At 42.6% G+C, this 19,570-nt stretch overlaps 1 protein-coding gene across 50 annotated transcripts in view; it reads right to left on the minus strand.

The window, feature by feature from the left end:
- Window positions 1-19,570, minus strand: part of ARHGAP28 (Rho GTPase activating protein 28) — a 187,492-nt gene that overhangs the window by 19,320 nt on the left and 148,602 nt on the right. For all 50 annotated transcript variants that reach the window (XR_014807626.1, XR_014807625.1, XR_014807624.1 and 47 more), the window contains 6 exons: window positions 18,761-18,903; window positions 15,632-15,797; window positions 15,446-15,537; window positions 12,621-12,698; window positions 7,093-7,255; window positions 1,694-1,776 (listed from right to left, as the gene is read on the minus strand). Coding sequence is in view for 28 of the 50 variants with exons in the window: in XM_084964207.1 (XP_084820333.1) it covers window positions 1,694-1,776; window positions 7,093-7,255; window positions 12,621-12,698; window positions 15,446-15,537; window positions 15,632-15,797; window positions 18,761-18,903 (725 nt within the window). In the remaining 22 variants the exon portion in view is untranslated. The remainder of the gene's footprint in view (window positions 1-1,693; window positions 1,777-7,092; window positions 7,256-12,620; window positions 12,699-15,445; window positions 15,538-15,631; window positions 15,798-18,760; window positions 18,904-19,570) is intronic.

Consider the following 19,570-nt stretch of genomic DNA (forward strand, 5'->3'; position numbering starts at 1 on the left):
GCTGTGCTCAGCATTAAAAAAACTGGGAAAGCTTAATAAAATTTGGCTGGGCCTTTAAAGTATAAAGGCTTGTCAGAACTTCCTGAAATTCACCAAGAGGACTGAAATCCTAAAAAGCAATGCTCTTTGGTTTCCCAAGTTTGAATTCTGCTACAGTATCTGTAATGAGAAAATAGCACATTCTAGTAGCAACACCTCACATTTATTTCAAGGTTTATTGTGAGCTAGGTATTATTCTTACTACTTTACATAAATACATGCACTCATTTTAACATCCTGCCAAACCCTATGAGGTAGGTACTATTACTGATATTGTTTTATAGATGAGGAAACCAAAGTGGAGAGGGACTGAGCAACTTTGACTAGCACCAGTTATGTGGCAGAGCCAGGACCGGATCCAAGAAAGCCTGACTCTTGGGCCAGAAATCTTGATCTTTACAGAACACTAGGTTCGATTTTTCATTCCAGTCACAATTAAGGATGGGACAGAGTGAGAGAGACAGAAGATCTTCTATTAGCAAGGTACCAAATTTTTTGATAATGCTACATCCTCAGTTATGTGAAAGGGGAGATGACATCTTGACCCCTGACACACTGAATTCTTTTTTTTTTTTTTAAGTGGATTAAAAGACATTGTTTGGACAAAGCCAAAGAAACAAAGCTAATAAATTTCTAGCTTTTTGAAAGTTACCAAATAGTATTAGAAACAGACATTCTCATCCCTTAGCCAATCTCCATCCTTGGACAGAGAATATAATGACTGACACAGATGGTTTCTGTGTATGGGAGGAGAGGTCCTCACCAAACTGAAATGTCTCACAAGGGGGTGACTTTAAGAAGCATCTTTGTTTTTGGCAGGTTTATGGGTCTCAAAATTATGGATTCTTTCCAACTCATTCTCACCTTGATTTCATTTGGAAGTTTCCAAGCATCCACTGCCCTTAGAACAGATTTTCTATTGTATACAGAATCATTATCAAAACTGCAAATGGAAACTTTGATTTTTATAAACATAAAGCAAAGAAATGAATGTGAAATAAAAGGAAGGAGTGAGGAATGGAGTACTATGGGCTCTAATTCCATCCAATGTCCTATCATATATTCATGGAGAAATCGCTTTTCTGAGCTTAATTTTCTTCATCTGGAACATAAGAAGATCCCATGAGGAGATCTCAAATTCTGAGAAGCCATAATTCTTTAAACTAAATTATCTTCATAAAGGGTAAGACATGAGCAGTCTAGAAATTTCATTTAAATCAGGGGTTTCACATTTCCTTCCCAAGGACACTTGTGAGATCTTTTGCCACTGGACTGAAGGGGGCAGCTGAGGACCAACAACCTTATATTCTATAATTTCCACAGCGGTCTCATTTACTCCTGACGTTATTCTGCTTAGGTCCTCCGTCTTTGCTTTTTTCCTCCTACTCTTAACCTGAGCCCCGTGCCTGGCATGTGGTAGATGATCAAACTCTAATAGATGGAGCGAATGAAACAGAAAAATTTAAAGAAGATTCAGGTTGTATCTTCTTTCCTGGCATCCTAGGAGAACAGCAGTGGGAACACGGAAAGGCAACAGGTTGGCTGCATGCTCAGCAGGTTGATAAGCTGTCATCTCAGTTGTCATTGTGCCATTGGAGCCCCTTCCTCTGACCCATAAGCGTTGATGACAGACTCTCAGGTCCAGACCACTTACCTGGGCTGTGTCTCTGTTGGCATCAGGCAGCGCCATGACCATGAGGTGTAAGGCTTGAAACTGTACTTTGATGTGCGGCCCTCCTAACAAGAAAACAGAAATAACCACACATTTTGAACAATGCTGATGCATCCAGGCAGCCCTTCTTGCTGGCATCTGGTGGCACAGGAGGGCCCTGACAGCTTCCAGTGGGAGAGACTCAAGTTTTATGTCCAACATCATAAATCCATTCACTTGGACAAGGGCTTCAGTCTGTCAACTCCTCCTGAGCTCCTCAGGATGCCAATGTAGAGGCAGGTGGCCAAGGAGGTCCTCAAAATAGCTCTGGATCTACATAACACTTCTCCTTGCAAAGTACTTGTTTTACTTTTATGCTACAAACAGCGAGCATGAAGTTCAATTCAGGAGAAAATAAATCTTGCTTCCATAGAAAGAAGCAGCAGCATAATTATTACGAACACAGATTCTAGAACCAGATTCAAATCCTGCGTCTATTACTTCATCACTGAGTGACCTGGGCAGGCTATTTAACCATTCATTGCTTCTATGTTATGATCTGTAAAATGGGAATAGTCACCAGACCCACCTCACTGGACTGTTAGGAAGACTGAGTTAATGTCTAGAGTGTTTCCACAAGTGCCTGTACACAGTCTCCTCTCTATGTGTATGCTCTTGTTATTATGATCAATGACGCTTATTTTGGATCTAAAATGAACATCAAGGGAAAGTGACCGTAGTTAGAGCTAAGGAGATTCTTGAGTAGTTCATTCCCTGGCAGTGACAGAAGATGGCGCCAGAGGGTTGGCCTTCTGCTACTGTGTGTTCTCAATACTGGCTCTTCCTCTTTTAGGGAGAGGATCTTAGGAATTCCATCCACAACTGGATAATCCACAACCAGCTGTGCTGAAAATGTAGGGTATATTTGAGCATGGGGCTTTGCCTGGTCTCTGTGTTCTCTTCAAAATGGTCTCAGGGTGGGGAGTTTCTGGAGGGAGGGGTTATGTTCCGCAATCTCTGGGGAGGTCTCAAGTTGATGGAAAACCTGTCAATTTACAGTCAATGGATCAAGGCAGCCAGCTGCCTATAGAGCTCCTTAGTTACAGTAGTGGAAACACTCCTGTGACAAGTGACTAGGTCACAGGAGGTCACGTGCACTCAAGTGAGGCGTAAAGGACTGGCGTATGTCACCACGTAATGAAGGAACATCTGGGAGGAGTATTTATAGGCTCACATTGTATACTTTCAGCACAATCCCCAAGTGGATTTCTAAACATTTATGTCAAATTTGTAAACAAAAATGACACAGGTCCAGGATGTTTTTGAAAATGGCTAATGCATGCTGACGTGAGTTTGCCTGATTAACAGGCGCTATCAGAAGCATAGCTCAGTACAAAGCATGTGGGGAGACATGAGACATTATTTTAATGCATAAATCGCAGACTAAGGGCTGTCTATAATTTTTCAATGGTGCCCCCAAAAAGCCTCTGGGGAGAACAATAGATGCAGAGGCAGGCTCTGTACTTGCATTAATTTCAGATCAACTGTGAAATTTCCCTTAAGACAAAAAATCTAAACTGGCAAATAATCCATTTTCATTTTATTTAGGAAACCTAGCTTTACACTGTTTTGTGGTTAATAGTTTTGCAGTTAATTCATTTACTGCATCCTAGTTAAGAGTCTTTTTTATTCCCCCTGCGGTCATTATTTTCCCAGAAAGTTATTAAACTTCTCATGAAAGTACCTCAGGTTTGATTGATGAACTCTTAGTCTTTTAATTTTATGAGCAATTTTTGGACCATGTTTGAAAAGAGAAAGTAATTATACCACTGGAAAAGACTCTACATTCCTGAACTCTGTTTCAGAGTAAAAATAGGGGCAGCTTAAACACACACATGTGCATGGTTCTTCCTTTCAGAAAATCTTGTTCCAAGGAGAGCTCACTCCAGGTGGCAAAAAAAGGCCATCTTCCCTGCTGGTAGGAGCCCAGAACTTTGGGCTTCCTGTGGGGTTGGCTGGGATGAAATCAATCGCTGCAATATAGTATTTTTTCACTTTCAAAGTCATAAAAGAAATGTGGGGAGTCCCCGTCGTGGCACAGTGGTTAACAAATCCGACTAGGAACCATGAAGTGGTGGGTTCGATCCCTTGCCTCACTCAGTGGGTTAAGGATCCAGTGTTGCCGTGAGCTGTGGTGTAGGTTGCAGACGTGGCTCGGATCCCGAGTTGCTGTGGCTCTGGTGTAGGCTGGTGGCTACAGCTCTGATTACACCCCCTAGCCTAGGAACCTCCATTTGCCGCAGGAGCGGCCCTAGAAAAGGCAAAAAAAAAAAAAAAAAAAAAGAAAGAAAGAAATGTGGATGTGGACTCTCCTATGAACCTTTTCAGGATATATTCCAGATTTTCTCTTCTCATTGAAGTATACCGGCTTCAATCTCTGGATAATGATATTAAGAAAAACTAATTTAAATATGGTCTTCTTCTTGAATAGGATTTTCTGAATAGGTCTTTCATGGGAGATTTGACTTCTCCTTGTATAATTCCATAAGAGCAAAAGAAAAAAGAGAAACAAAAACAAAAAACATCTTCTGTGGCATCAACTTGTTTTGATGAGTTGTTGAGCACATCAAGGTAATTTCTACAGCCCATTTTCTAGAAGAGGAAACTTCACAGAAGATGCTATGTTCTTTTGACTTTATAAACAAAGGCAGGACGTTCTTCTTCTAATATGGCTGAGGAAGCTCCTCCCCAATCAATCCTCTTTAAGACCACGATAAACTCTGGACAAAGTTCAAAGGACAACCACCTGAAGCACTGGCGAATGAACAAAAGCAGGCAGATTTAGGAGAGGATTGGACACTTGGAATTAGGGAATGGCACAGGGAGAGTTTCGCTTTTTTTTTTTTTTTTTGTCTTTTTGCCATTTCTTGGGCCGCTCCCGCGGCATATGGAGGTTCCAAGGCTAGGGGTCGAATCGGAGCTATAGCCGCCAGCCTACGCCGCAGCTACAGCAACGTGGGATCTGAGCCTCGTCTGTGACCTACACCACAGCTCACGGCAACGCTGGATCCTTAACCCGCTGCGCAAGGCCAGGGATCGAACCTGCAACCTCACGGTTCCTAGTCAGGTTCATTAACCACTGAGCCATGACGGGAACTCCTGTTTCTGGCTTTTAATTTGTGGTCATGCCATAGATGGTGCTACACGAGGTGCCAAAAATTCCAAAAGAAAACCATAGTTTTTCTTGCCTGGACAACTACCAGACAGGGGTCAGGATGACCACAGTCATTGGGAATTTATGGGGAGTCCTGGAAAAGAAAGGTCAAGAAATAGAAGGCCCTAAATCTAGTATAAAATCCACCCAAATCTTGGCCCACCCCATAAACTATGCCTCTGTGGAGTACCACAGGTAAGGACTGAACAGCAAATTATCTGCTTCAATACAAAAAAACCCAAACAAACCAAGCAAAAAAACCTACTCTTTGGAGAAATATCACAGAATGCAGAGTCTCCAAAATATTCACAATGTTTTGGATTCAGCTTAAACTTACTTTGACATAAACAGTGACAATCAATAGAGACCAAGCCTCAGATGACTCAAATGTTGCAACTAGCAGACAAGGATGCTGAAGCAGCTATCATAACTGTGCTCAATGATGGAAGGGAAAATATGCTTATATTGAATGACGGGAGTTCCCGTTGTGGCTCAGCAGTAATGAACCTGACCAGTATGCATGAGGACGCAGGTTCGATCCCTTGCCTTGGTCAGTGGCTTCAGGATCCGGTGTTGCTGTGAGCTGTGGTGTAGGTTGCAGATGCAGCTTGGATCCCACATTGCTGTGGCGTAGCCCGTCAGCTGTAGCACCGATTCGACCCCTAGCCTGGGAACCTCCATATGCTGTAGGTGTGCTCCGCCCAGGCAAAAAAAAAAAAAAAAAAGAAAAAAATGAAAAGATAATGCAATCTCAGCAGGTAAATAAAAAATAGTTTAAAAGTAGCAACTGGACATTCTGTAACTGCAAATATACAATATCTGAAATAAAAAAAAGAATGAAAATAATTCATTGTTTCTCAAACATATTATAGTACATATTATTATTATTATTATTTTATTTTTAGTCTTTTTGCCTTTTCTAGGGCCGCTCCTGTGGTATAGTACATATTAAAAAGAAAAGAGATACAGGTCACAGCACGTCAGTTAAAACTTAGATAAGGACTCTGTCTTATATTCTCTTCTCTGAAGACACATATGGTTATTTTACGGATCTTGTTCAGTAAAAATTTCAAAGATCTAGAACCTACTAATTTTTAGGACCAATTCTGACATACAACTTAGAATCTGACTATTATTTTCTTTCATTGTGGTTTTAAAGATTCAATAGTTCTGGTCAACCAGCAGAAAAGTGCAAACTGGCAGATACAGATAACGCCTATTAGGCTCATATAGTGTTTTCAAATTTGAACTTCTGGCTGATATTTTCAAACTAAGAGCTTTTGCACTAAAGCTTGGATTTGGCTCCCATTCTGCCTGGTACCATCACCTACAGCTGAGCAGTGGCCAGCCTCTTCATACGAGATACAGCCTCCTAGTCTGGCCACAGTCCCTTTTCTGTCTATACAGAACCACCCATTACTTAATGTGCTTATACATATTTAGGCTTGTGATGCCTGCATTCCTCAGGTGAGTACTCCATTCTACTTTGCTAAATTTCTCTTGTCACACCTTCTACAACATTCAATCTTTAGGTTGAGGCCATGCCAAATTATTCCTTGACTGCCAAATTCAACATACACTGTCCAGTTTCTATGCTTTTATTCAAGGACCCCCCTAAAGCCTCATCTATGTGACTTTGTAACTTTCAGAAACACTGTTCGATACTGCAATTTTCAAAGACAAAACACCTTCTGTGCAGCACTTATTGCATGCTACATTATCAGACCCAGGACCTCGGATTTAAGGATGGGAGAAATCTTAGAATTTTTGAAGGACTATTCTATACCAGACAGTATCCTAGATGTCTTCATTCAATACCCACAACGACCCTGACAAGCAGTTATTATCTGTAATTTACAGGTGCAGCAATGAAGCTCAGAAAGGGTGACTGCATGGGTAACAGATGGTTGAGCAGGAATTTGCATTTCAAGAGCCTTGGTCTGTCTGTAACCCTCCCTGCCACTTAATGATTATAAAACCCTCTAAATCAAATCTACGAGACTTAGATATATAAACATATAAAGACATGACTATTTACCATCAAACGTGGTATTTCACCAAGAATGACCAGGAAATAGCAAGTCTATACATTTAAGATCATATCTGATTAGGCATCTTTCCTCTGCTCTGTGTCATTTTATTGATAAGACTTATCTTAGTCTATTCACACTTAACTTCTTCCACCTACTTTCCATTAGAGTGATGAAGGCAGGTATATATTCCACAGGGAAGAGAGAGGTGGGTAGTTCTCTGAAAAATGCTTTCAACATCACTGCAGCTTCTCTATGGCACATTTTGTCCCATTTAAATTTATCAGCATTAAACTTGGCATCCAGTTCTTCACGGTATTGCTGAAAATCAAGGACAACAGTCAACATTCGATGAGTGTTACCACTTGATGCCCCTCTTCCCCTTTAGTTATTACATAAATTACTTTTATAATTAGATTGAAAAACCAATATCTACTAAGCTTATCTTTTTTCGACATGATTCAAGAAGTGAAATATCTACTCCTGAATGTATTTTTTAAAAAACAGTTTTCTAAAATCCTTTTGGAATAATGTTAATCTTGAAGTAATTTGTCATCTACACAAGTACAAAAATTTCTTTACTTAGAACACAGTTTCATTGATATGGTTTTGGCAGAATACTGCCTATCCCCACATCATAAATGCACTGCTAGATTTTGAGAAAGTTTTCATTTCCTTTTTTTTCCCCCATGATCACTTCCCTCTGCCATCTTGTCTTTTATTTCTAAATTAGAATAAGAATATATGCCTCTTGGCTAGTTCACATACGGAATGAGAACTATCCCAACCCAGGAGCTCTGACCTCACTGCAACACACAGACCAGTGACATCTTCCTGGAGCAATTAAGCAAAGTCTTATGCCAAGATGTATACGTGTCTTCCAAATGTCTGCATGCCTGCCCAATCCTTCATAACGTTTGGAACACTATGTAAATACTTTGAAAAAAAATTATTAAACGTCTAGGTGTTACTTGGATTATACATTTTACATTATGAATTCTTTTGATGGCCAGTGTCACCCATTCCATTGCTCTCTTGAACTACAGAGTTCACCAATAATACCGGGCAGTTACAGTCAGTTCCCCAACTGACAATAACTGTTTCAAAAAGGATATTTAGAAAAAGAACTCTGAAAACCCTCAGTTTCCTGAAGTCCTCTGCTTTATTCTCATGAGAAGCTTAGTCTCCCAGCCTTGAACTTGTCCAACCAGTTGGTGTGCACCTCTGACCTTTTCCTCCCAAGGAGCAACTCACTAACCAGCCCAGACAGAAATGCTCCCATGGCTCCAGAGCCTGCAAAACAGGCCACACCCTTGCAGGATACGTCTCCTACAGAAACGGAGACAGGGACATGAGTCCATGGTCATCCTTCAGTCCCTACTGATGACGTCAAAAGAAGATTTTCGTCTTGAGAAGCTGTCAATCTAACAGGAATAATACAGCCCATCAAACAATCCTTTGTTGATAAATACACTTTATAAAGCATGGAAACATATACATAAAGCCCTTCCCAGAATAAAAGAGCCCAGAGTGGGCTCAGGGAAGAGGAGGATGTGTGGGATCCATTCTCTGCCCTTTGGTGTCTTGTGGGTGGGGCGATTTCATGCACTCAGAACGCTAACTCGGGGTGCTCCCTGCCATGAGAAAGCCAGGTATGGGGTGCAACGCAGCCATGGAAAGGAGAATCAAACTCTACTGGGCCAAGTCTCGAGGACTGGTGAGGACCTTACAGAGGAAGAAAAGAGAAACTGTTCCAGCAGGGACACAAATGCAAGGAGACCCAGGAGGCCTGGGGAACTCCAGGATGTGGTTCTGTGTTGCTGCAGCATCACCGCCGGGGAGGCCAAAGAGGGAGATGAGCCTGGGGACCAGACCAGAGCCCATTCTAAGCGGACAGGACTGCACACTGTGGGCACAGAGGCAACATGGAAAGTTCCAAGCTAGAGAAGGACAAGGTAAGGCATCTTTTCTGACAGCCAGTGGAACTGTGGTTGGGGAGCAGGCTAAAGGCACCCAAAGTAGTTATTGGCTATGGCACCATTTCTGGTGTCAGACAATTGAGGACTAATCCTGGAGAGGCAATTGTGGGATGGACAGAAGAGGTGGCATTTAAGAAATGCCTGGGAGGGAAAATTCTCAAGGATCAGTGATGGGCTGAATATGAGGCTCTGAGGGAGACGTAAAAGCCCACTGCTAGCTGGAGTAATGGGCAGGTGGAGGTGTTGTTAACAGGAAATAGAGGGGGAGGAGCAAATGATTTCCATCTACTCTCTGATACCCTGCCTGCCATAAAGCAAAGGGGAAATTGTTTTCCAAGTGGGCAGGGAGCACCGGCAGAAGCAGAATAATCCAAATCCACTTCTCACAGGCTTGTGCCACAGGAAGCTGTCTGAGACACTAGGTGATTGTCATTCTAACCTGCCCAGGCTCCCCTGTCATCTGAGACGCAGCACAGCACCAGGGCAGGCTCTACAACCAGATTCTTCAGGTATTTATCCCAGTTCCACATCTGCCGGGTTGTATGGCCTGGGAAGGTTCTCACTGCACAATAGGAATATTAAAAGGACCTTATAGAGCCTGAATCGGACAATATAATGTGAAGCTCGGGGGCGGGTCCTGCCACACAGAGAGCTCAGTAAACGCTGCACCTCTGTTACCTTCCGCTCCTCTGGGTCTGTTACCACCTCCAACGTTATTACTATGAGAGATTCTCATGTGTGCTGTGGCTATTTGGGTAATGACATCACACTGTCCCATCTGGATGACCAGTGTGAGACAAAGCAGAGAGGAAGAGTGTCCTCCTTGGTTTGGACAGGAGGGCAGTAGATGAAGGAGCAAGCTGATGTTTCTACGGTGCCCTAAAGATGCCTTAAAGATGAAGCCACCTGACCTGGGGTGGTTTTCCCTGCAAGAGCCGGGGAGCGTAGAGAGGTTAAAGAGGCCAGGCTTCACCCAAGGTCAATGAGACACTAGGCAAGGGTCAGGACCTGGTCCTTAAGCCTCAGAAAACATCCAACCTGCTTCCACTTTGGAGGTAATTTTATAAAAATGCAAATGACCTGCCTTCAGCTAAAAACCAGTTTGGGAAGGAGAGCAGCAGACCAGGTAGCATCATTATAAACATTTACAGCCACCTCTGAGTACTTGCAACAAGTTGAAAGAGAAAACCCTGTGTGTCCAACCAGTCTGCCTTCTTCATAAAGTACATTCCCCAGTGTTTGGCTCAAATTTCTGTCATTTTTAGAAAGGAAAATCACTGGACACACCATAGCATTAAATGGGTTCCAAATGAGCCAAGGCAGCCTCACTAGAGGAATGGGCTGGGCAGCCATGTGCCTGCTGTGGTAAAATGGGCAGTGCCCTCAAGGCTGCTTCCCCCGGTGTCTAACCGGGCCTTGAGAGCACAACCCAGGTTGACACCTGAGTGTGGGCATCATCCACCGGGCACAATGTGAGGGTAATTACAATGGAGTTTTAACGTTCTCTTCCCAAGCACATTCCTAGGAAAAAAAATAGCCTAACAGATGAAAAAAATTTTTTACAAGTTAAAAGTCTGAACAAAGGAGGAAAATAAAGAGCCCTTTAATATATCAAGTTACAGTGCCTTTCCAACTGCAATATTCCCCCGTTTCTGTTCACTGGCTCAGAGGTCTTTCACATCAGCTTTCCTGGAGCTCAAACCAAGAAAACATCTGGATTACATTTTTTGGACAAACAAGAGATGGAATAAATAGGCTGAAACTACATAAGAGTGATGAAGGGCCATGAGGGACTTCTGACCTAAATGTGCTTCGGGAATGCAAGTGCCTATGAGAACACGTTAAAGGAATTATTGGCCTTTGGTAAGTATTTTACAGTCAATGATTAGCTAAAGAAAAGCAACATGTGCTATGATGTTCAACTTCATACCCACAAGAAATGTTGTGTGATGTTTTCTCCTTTTGAGTATTTTCAAAAGTACAATTTTAAATCATATCCACTATGCTTTCTGCCCCCTCTGTCTCTGTCTCTCTCTCTTTCTCTCACACACACCCCCCCACACACAGTAAGAGTCAGTGAGAATATGCATGAATGCAGCTTCCCCATTATGGAGGGAGGTTTAGAGGGATAGAGTCTAATTGTTTGGGAAAGTCACTTCTCTGACTTCATTTTGGTTCTCTGACTCTATAGATAAAACCAAAAACGTAACCTAAACTAGTGATAGCGTTCGTCCTCGGATTCAGGACACACTTGTTTAGAAGTATATGTAAAAACCATACCTGTGAGCACCTGACACAAAAAGCAGATCCCATTTAGATAGTAGAAACTTCACGGAGCCACTAGGAATTTGGAATTTTCCTGGCTTCCAAATGAACTTGTGCTGGAATTGAACAATCTCTACTCCCAGGAAGTCACAACTCCCCCAGATGTGCTGACCCCTGTCACTGGCCAAGTGTGGGCCCTGTCAGGTCTCCCTTCAAATAAGAATCAGCCAAGTGTCTGCAAAATATCCAGACGGCTGACCATCCTTCCCCCCAGCTTCTGCACCTTCTGATGGCCTTGGGCCCCTCCCCTCAGGCAGCCCCCGGGCCGTGAGCGCAGCGTGGGGGGCTGGCCAGCACTTGGCCCCATGAGGCTCAGCCTGCCCAAGCCCGCCTCCTCCCCTCCATCCCCCAGTAAGCCTTTTCCACTCCTAACTCTGTCCCAGCACCTGCTTCTGCAGCTTCCGATAGACACAGCCTGTTTATTCTCAGATTCCGCTTTGAAAAAAATCTCAACATACTTCTCTGTAACAACTCTGAGACTTCTGAAACGAATAGAATTTCCTGAACAGGTGTCAAAAGGAATTAGTGAAGAGGTACTTTTTGGCCCCTACACGGTGGCTTCCCAGTTCTAAACACAGCCAGGTCCACTCTTCCCTCCCCCTGAGGTTTTCTTCTCAAGGATTTATTACTTAAATCTGCTCATGTCTCCACGTGCACCCAGCAGGGAGTGACCCAGGCAGGGGTGGACTCTTCATGCTGTGGGCCACCCACCCCCGGCAGACAAAGTGGGGGATCCTACTGGAAATTTAGGAGGCAAGCTTTTCTTTACAAATGATCCTTTCCTTAGCTGTACTGGAGTCTGCCATCATGTAGAAGTAAGAAAGGAAAAGAATTCACATTGCACGGGTGGTTTTACATGGAGAAACTGACATTGCCTTAAATGGAATTGGGTTTTAGAACTGCTGAGCGAGTATTTTAGTGGTTACAGCCATTCCTACAAACTCTTATATAAAGACTTTCATTACAAAGAAAGCCAAAGAATGTTTCTAAGTTTAAGCAATCGATAATGGAAATCAGAGCTCGTCTAATACTGGCTTAGTGAACTCCATGACTGAGAGGGAGGCAAAAAACGCAAGTATTTTCCCCCCAAACCAGAGATGGAACCTTTCAACTTTTCCAAATTAAAGACAAGCAGCAGTTTTTGATGGTGCATTGATGTGTGGTTTCATTGTTTTTGTTGGTTTTTTTTTTTTATTGTTGTTTTAATTTAAAGAGATACACAACTCAGGATCATGGAACATTTGATCATAAGCATTGAGGAATGCTTGACAGGATCAGGCAATAGTATCAACAGTAACAACAAACAAGTAGACACCAGGTGCTGGTGTGGACCGGGTCTAACTTGCTGAGGTCTCTCACTAGGAGAGAAAAATGTCCCGTACCTTGACTTTGGCAGTACATCCTGAAAGTCGAAAAATTCCTTCAGATTCCAGACCCGATTCCTCAACTTTCTCAAAGAACTAGAAAGCAAAGAAACATGACACAAATAAATATCTCCGTATGATTAGAAACATCCGAAACAGTAATGGTGATGAAGACAACTGATAAATTACCAACATATATACACGCCTGGGACTCGAACGCCTTGTTAAAGGTTCACACACTCCCGCGAGGTCAAAGTTAGCCTCAATTTGCAAATAAGGAGATGGAGACTTAGAGCTGTTTTTCACCTTCTCAGGATCGACCTCAAAAGTAATGGCACTGGCTCTCTCAAGCTTGTGCTATTAACCAGCAATGTATGCTGCCACTTAACTGTCTTATGATCTGATTACTGTATCTCTGCAGGTTGACCAGGACAAAAAGATCCCAAATCTACTACCATTGGTTGTACTACTCTGGCTAAGTAACTGTAGGGATTCTAGGAAATCTGACCAAGGAATCAGAAACTGTAAAGGCTCAGAGCTCTCAGGCGCTCTCATGGTAACAATGGTGGTTTTGTATTAAATAATAATAAACATTAGCATCGACGGTGCACTGACTGCGTGTCAGATGATATCCTCAGCACTCACACACACTAACCCACAGGAATCCTACAGGGTGGGTACCAGTCGGCTCCCCATTCCACTGCGGAGGAGACTGAGGCACAGGAAGGATAAGTGACCTGCCTGTTCACACAGCAAAGGCACGATCCAGAGTCTCTGCTCTTTCCCTGCCAGGAACTAAGGCAGTTCCTACAGGGATAAAGGAAAACAGGTGCTCAGGAGGAAGAGGCATGTGCACAAGAGAAGTCTCTAACGCAGGACCAGAAGAGCAGTGCTCCAAGTGCCTTGAAAGAGAAGCTGGGGCTTAGCAGGGGCGAGCGGGCACCTACTGGGGACTAATATGAGACAAGGCCAGGTGCAGTCTCACTGGCATCTACTGTGCCTCTCTGCCTTGTGCTAGGTTTCTGCACCTGCGTAACAATGTCAGGTGTTGAATCTTCTCAGTCTTAAGTTTTGTGGATTCATTTTCTTCAAACTCTGTCCTTTCCCTAGAGGACAAAGGGCATAATTCTGGTTCCAATTCAAGGAAGGGAAGGAAATCTTAGAGTCACCATGGACTTGGCCTTGGACCCGTATATCCTTCCTGCATCCACCTTTCACTGGCTGTGTGTTCCTGAGTAAGGTGTCTCCCCTACGATGCCTCAGCTGCCTCACCAGGAGAGGGGAGATGACAGCGCCTACTCCCGGGGATGCTCAGTGCTGACCAGACACGACAGAGACAGATGTCCCGGCGTGGCCCAGGGCAGGGGAGGCGCCCCCCCAGCCCTGCATGCCCACTGTTGCTGGCATCCCCTGCTCCCACTGGCAGCCAATCCATCACCTGACTTGAGGAGTAGATCAGTTTGAGGTACTGGTGGCAAATTTTGGAAGACAGCAAAGGGATGTCAAAATGTTACTGTGAATAAAGTATGCTTCCTCAGTATTTTCACATATCATTAAAAAACTCAGTTTAGAGGCGTTCTCATTGTGGCTCAGCAGGTTAAGAACCTACATAGCATCAGTGAGGATGCAGGTCTGATTCCTGGCCTCACTCAGTGGGTTAAGGTGTTCCCATGAGCTGCTGCATAGGTCACAGATGTGAGTCGGATCCAGTGTTGCCGTGGCTGTGGCAGAGGAAAAAAAAAAACAAAAACAGAAAAACCCTAAGTTTAGGAGTTCCCTGGTGGCCTGGAGGGTTAAGGACCTGGCACTGTCACTGCTGTAGCTCTGTTCACTGCTTGTGGCACTGGTTGGGTCCCTGGCCCAGGAACTTCTGTACATGGCAGGCACAGTCCAAAATACCCTCAAAACACTCAGTTTAAAATTCAACAAGATCTGTGTTTAAGGCTTGGCATTTTAATTGTGCCACTGATGTCACTGTTGAATCGATGCACAGTTACGTAAACCAGTGTAAATTGATGGCTTAGGTAGTTCCCTGGTGGTCTAGAGGTCTAGTGGTTAGAACTCAGTGCTCTCACCACTCATGGCCTGGGTTCGATCCCTGATCTGGGCACTGAGATCCCATGTCAAGCTGCTGCATGCCGTGGCAAAACAAAAGCAAAAGCAAAAACACAACCCACGATTTAAGAGCAAATGAGCCATTCACCAATGATGGCCACAGAGATAATAGCATATGTTAGTTCAGATAATATCATTTTCAAAAACTTCCCAAAGCAAAATTCTTCTCTATCTAAATGTATCGTATCTCCCAGTCATGTGAAACACCACAAGAATAAGGTGATTTTTGGACCTTATTTAGCTTTGTTGGGAAAACTCATTTCAACAATTCCACATACACATCTCTAAACACTCAACCTGTGATGTATCTCAGCAAATACTTGTATGATTAGCAAATGGACTGCCCATAATCAACGGTCATCTTTTATCCCAAACGGAATAATCAAATACACACACAAAACACATACACACACACAAATAACATTTTAAAAGTATTCAAAGAAATAGAACCGTGAAGGAAGCCATGTGACAGAGCATCTGTGCCTATCACCTGATGCCTTATGGTGGGGCAGAGCGACAGGTTCCAGAACTGCAGAGCAAAGCAAACTGATCCAAGCACTTGTGGGTGTCACGTGGACACATAGAAGAAAGCTGAAAATCACCAAGGCCCAAGTCCTAATAGGGATTTAGTGTCTTGAAATCTAAAGGAAAATTCATCAGTGGGTTTACAACTAGCAAACTGCAAGTATGCCCTCTATTAAACTCCCCTTCATTTACAATCTACTCACTTTTTGTAACACAAGAGGAACTTTCACTCCAGAGTCTTTCCTTCGGTCATTGTCCAGTAGGACTGTAAGAGGGACTCCAAAAATCCCGCTGTCTTCATTGTAAAATAGTCAAGAAAGAAAAAAGAATCAGAAAAGCACTCTTATTCCAATGTGTCAAAGTGCTAAAATCAAAAGAAGTCTTAATACCTCGTCCTTTTACTTTCTCTGTTTTGTTTCTTTTCAGTTGAATTCGAAAGGCATCAAAAAAGGCCGTCAATTCAATCAGAGAGAGATGGCGGATTTTCTTCATGTCTTCAGCGGACAGATCTCCTGCTTCAGTGAGGCCAAATCTGGTTTTCTGAACAATAAATTTCTAAAAATCAAATTGAGAATTTTTATTTTTATGGCAAAGGAAAATTATTATACCTTTGCTCCAATGCCACCCGGACCATCTAAATCTGCACAGCAAGACGTGCTACTTGCGAAAAAAAAAAAAAAATCTCTAAGGAGCATGCTATACATAGAAAGATTAGGAATATGACTTTTAGAACATTGGCAGATTACTGCTACACTAATTAGAACCAAACAGTGGTGTGATGTATACCATAACATCGCCATCACAGCTGTGAAAACTACTTTCTTCTAAGGAACATCCTATGTTGTTAATAGCTCACATCTCAGGCATCGCATGGAACACGTGTACCACGGGCAGCACATGACACATGCACACAGAGCACCCAGTCTAGGATCCCCAAGAGAGATTTTGACTTTTTTCTTGTATCATCAACCTTTAAATCATCATTTATACTTTAAAAGACTGTGATTTCCCAGTTGAAACTAATGGCATGTGCTTGCTGAGACAGTAGCTATTATAACTTAAAAATAAAATTGAGAGAATTGAAAATATTCTTAAAAAGAATATATAAAGTACCAAATAATCCTACTATCATTTTGAAGATGATGATATTGTTAAAAATCTCCATTTCCATGCTAGGAAACAAAATACACTCAAACAATAACAAAAAACTCTTCAACAGTCCAAAATATTGTGAACACTAAGAAGTAAGACCTTGAAGAACAAGAGATTGTTCCTATGTAAAAAATAAGTAATAATAAATATTACATGTAAATAATAATCACAAAATGTACTATACAATAAGTACAATGTATATTTATATAATAAATATAACACAAGTTTTATATATAAGTAGGTATATAAAATATATAACAAATACTTCACTCTCAGAAAACCTGGTATTGAGAAAATATGCTAGGAGTTCCTACTGTGGCTCAGAAGCTTAAGAACCCAACCTAATGTCCATGAGGATGTGGGTTCGATCCCTTGCCTTGCTCTCTCGCTCCCTGGGTCAAGGATCCAGAATTGCCACAAGCTGCTGTGTAGGCTGCAGATGTGGCGTGGCAGAGGCGGGCAGCTGCAGCTCTGATTCAACCCCTAGCCCAGTAACTTTCATATGCCATAGGTGCAACCGTAAAAAGAAAAAATATGCTAAAGTGGAAATATCCCATCGTTATTTAAATTACAAAGTTTTAGGTAGACATTCTCCACAGGAGTTCCATAAATCAGAGCTTCCTTGGGGTTTTTTAACCATCTACCAATTCATACATCCATTCAACAACTGTTTTTTGAAATTCCAAGTATTTAAAGGCAAAACAAAACACAGGATGTGGTCTGGGGCATATCTTGTGCTATCAAACACTTAGTTATTTTATCTTTTTTAAAAATTTTTTTCGTCTTTTTTTTTTTTTTTTTTTTTTTTTTTAGTGCTGCACCCATGGCATATGGAGGTTCCCAGATGAGGGGTCGAATCAGAGCTGTAGCTGATGGCCAATGGCACAGCCACAGCCACAGTAACGCCAGATCTGAGCTGCATCTGTGACCTACACCACAGCTCATGGCAATGCTGGATCCTTAACCCACTGAGCAAGGCCAGAAATCTAACCTGCGTCCCCATAGATGCTAGTCAGATTCGTTTCCACTGAACCACGATGGGAACTCCTATTTTATCTTTTTTCTGAGACCAAGGCCCCAAATGACAATAACACATAACAGCAACAATATAAACAGGAAGTGGAATCACTATTGAGCAATTACTATGTGCTAAACCCTAAGGAGAGTTTTGGATGGAAGGCTGCCTGTGCCCCAGGCGAGCCCAAACTCAGGAGGAGACAGACAGCTTGGATGTAGAGACAGGGGGCCAGCATTCTCTCTTGGGCAATTACCTCCAAAGATTCAGAGGGACCCCTCCCCCCAAAACCAGAGTCCCAGGGGAGTCTCTCTTTTGCCCCAGAATGCCACTGTGCCCTCCAACATAGAGGCTAAGCAGAGACCAGGAGGGGCTTTGAAAATAGACCCCTGGAAGTTTAAATACTGGTTCTGTCTCCTACTAGCTGTAGGGATTTGGATAAGTTACTTAGCTTGTTTGGGAGTCAGTTTCCTCAGCTGTGAAATGGGAGCAATCACTAGGCCACTGACAACTAGAATAGCAAATGCAGTGTCAGGCCCATGGAAGGGGCTCGGCGAGTCATACACTTCTTGCCCTGTCCTCTTCCTCTTCTTCAGGGGGGTCTGTCTAGGAATGGTTCAGGATGCCTGGGGACAAAGACTCTGCCCAACTCTAGATGACTCATTCCTGTAGTTTCGAAACTGCCTGAGCCCTGCTCTTCATGCTTCCAGCCCTGATCAGCACAGAATATTCAGGACTCCACATCACAAGCTCTTCGCAAACGCATTTCATGAGTAGCAAACAGATCTGTGTGACATATTTCTTGTATTGGGTTTTGAGGATATAATATCCTGGATACATAGAATGAGGCTTTCAGGATAATGAAGTATGCAAGTCTACTTTCCCATTTCATAATACCATTACAAATTATTGGATTTGTGAGGAAATTTTAGTGTCTGTCCTAAACGCTCTCACTTTGTGTTATGACTGTGACTTTCTGCAGTACCCCATCCTGAAAGGTGGCTTCTGAAGGCACCAGTAGGTATACAGTTAGAACTGGCATCAACCTGTAAATAAAGTAAGGATATAAAGTGCATGAAAGCACACAATCCAAGTGGAAATCCTATTTCATCTATAAAACAGTATTCAAGCATATACCCTTGCAATGCTTCCTCAACCCAGGGCTGCCAGGTACAGCTGGGCAGGCTGTGCACTGCACAACAAATGGTGTCCCCAAAGTGATGCAGCACTGATGTCTGGCCTCACCCCATGCCTGTGCACACACAGAGAAATTTTTTTTCTAAAAATTCTAGTTTGTCCCCCCGAGAAGTCAGAGGACGCTAGTGGAATAATCATGAAGGGTTTTACTTACAGGTAAAACATAGTCCTCTTTCTTAAAATCTGACTTCTTAAATTTATTTCTTTTTGGAGCCTCTGTAACCATTTCTGAATAAGATACTTCAAAGGAGAGCTCTTCGGCTTCAGATGGAATGTTCTTCTCCAGATAGTCATCATCTAAGGAACGAAGGATGTAGAATGGTTAATATGCCATTGAACCAATCAATACCAGTTACTGTAAAATAAGCAAAAAATACTTAGACGTTAATGCATAAGCACGTTAGAATGCTTACAGCCCAGGAAAAGCATTAGACTTATCCAGGCTGCTTTCAGCTGAACAATTAATGTAGTGTCATCAGACTTCCGGATGAACAAACTTCTATAATCATTATCCAAACAAACTTTCTATTTAGTCTGAAGGTTTTCATTTTTGGTGTTTGCGTCTCATGAAAAGCACTGAAGATTATCAGGTGAGAGTCCAAAATGGAATACGTCTATATATTCTTATGATACTAAAAGCATCATAAGCCCTCCAGACACAATGCTGCTCCTACTGGGAAGCAGCAGCTTAAGGCAGAGGGAAAAGGGTAGGGGCCTCACTATGAATTCCTGCCTACTTTCACTTCTCTTGGGTTTCTTCCCAAACTGTGGAATTGTGCCTCTTAAGATTGGTTCAAATTCAGTTTGGACTTCACTATTAGGTTTGTTCACGTAAATTGATCCTAATCCTTACGGTTTCATAGTGACTATCTGATCTCAGATGATGCACATTTTGCAACAGTTTTTCACTTTTTTGCAAGAGTCGTGCAACCGTCAATCAATTTTAGAATATTTTCATCGCCCC

The sequence above is a fragment of the Sus scrofa genome, chromosome 6 (assembly GCF_054392235.1).
Source record: "Sus scrofa isolate SSC_HxYL_T2T_F1_AM1 chromosome 6, Sscrofa_HxYL_maternal_Yorkshire_Landrace_v2.0, whole genome shotgun sequence".
NCBI classification, from domain to species: domain Eukaryota; kingdom Metazoa; phylum Chordata; class Mammalia; order Artiodactyla; family Suidae; genus Sus; species Sus scrofa.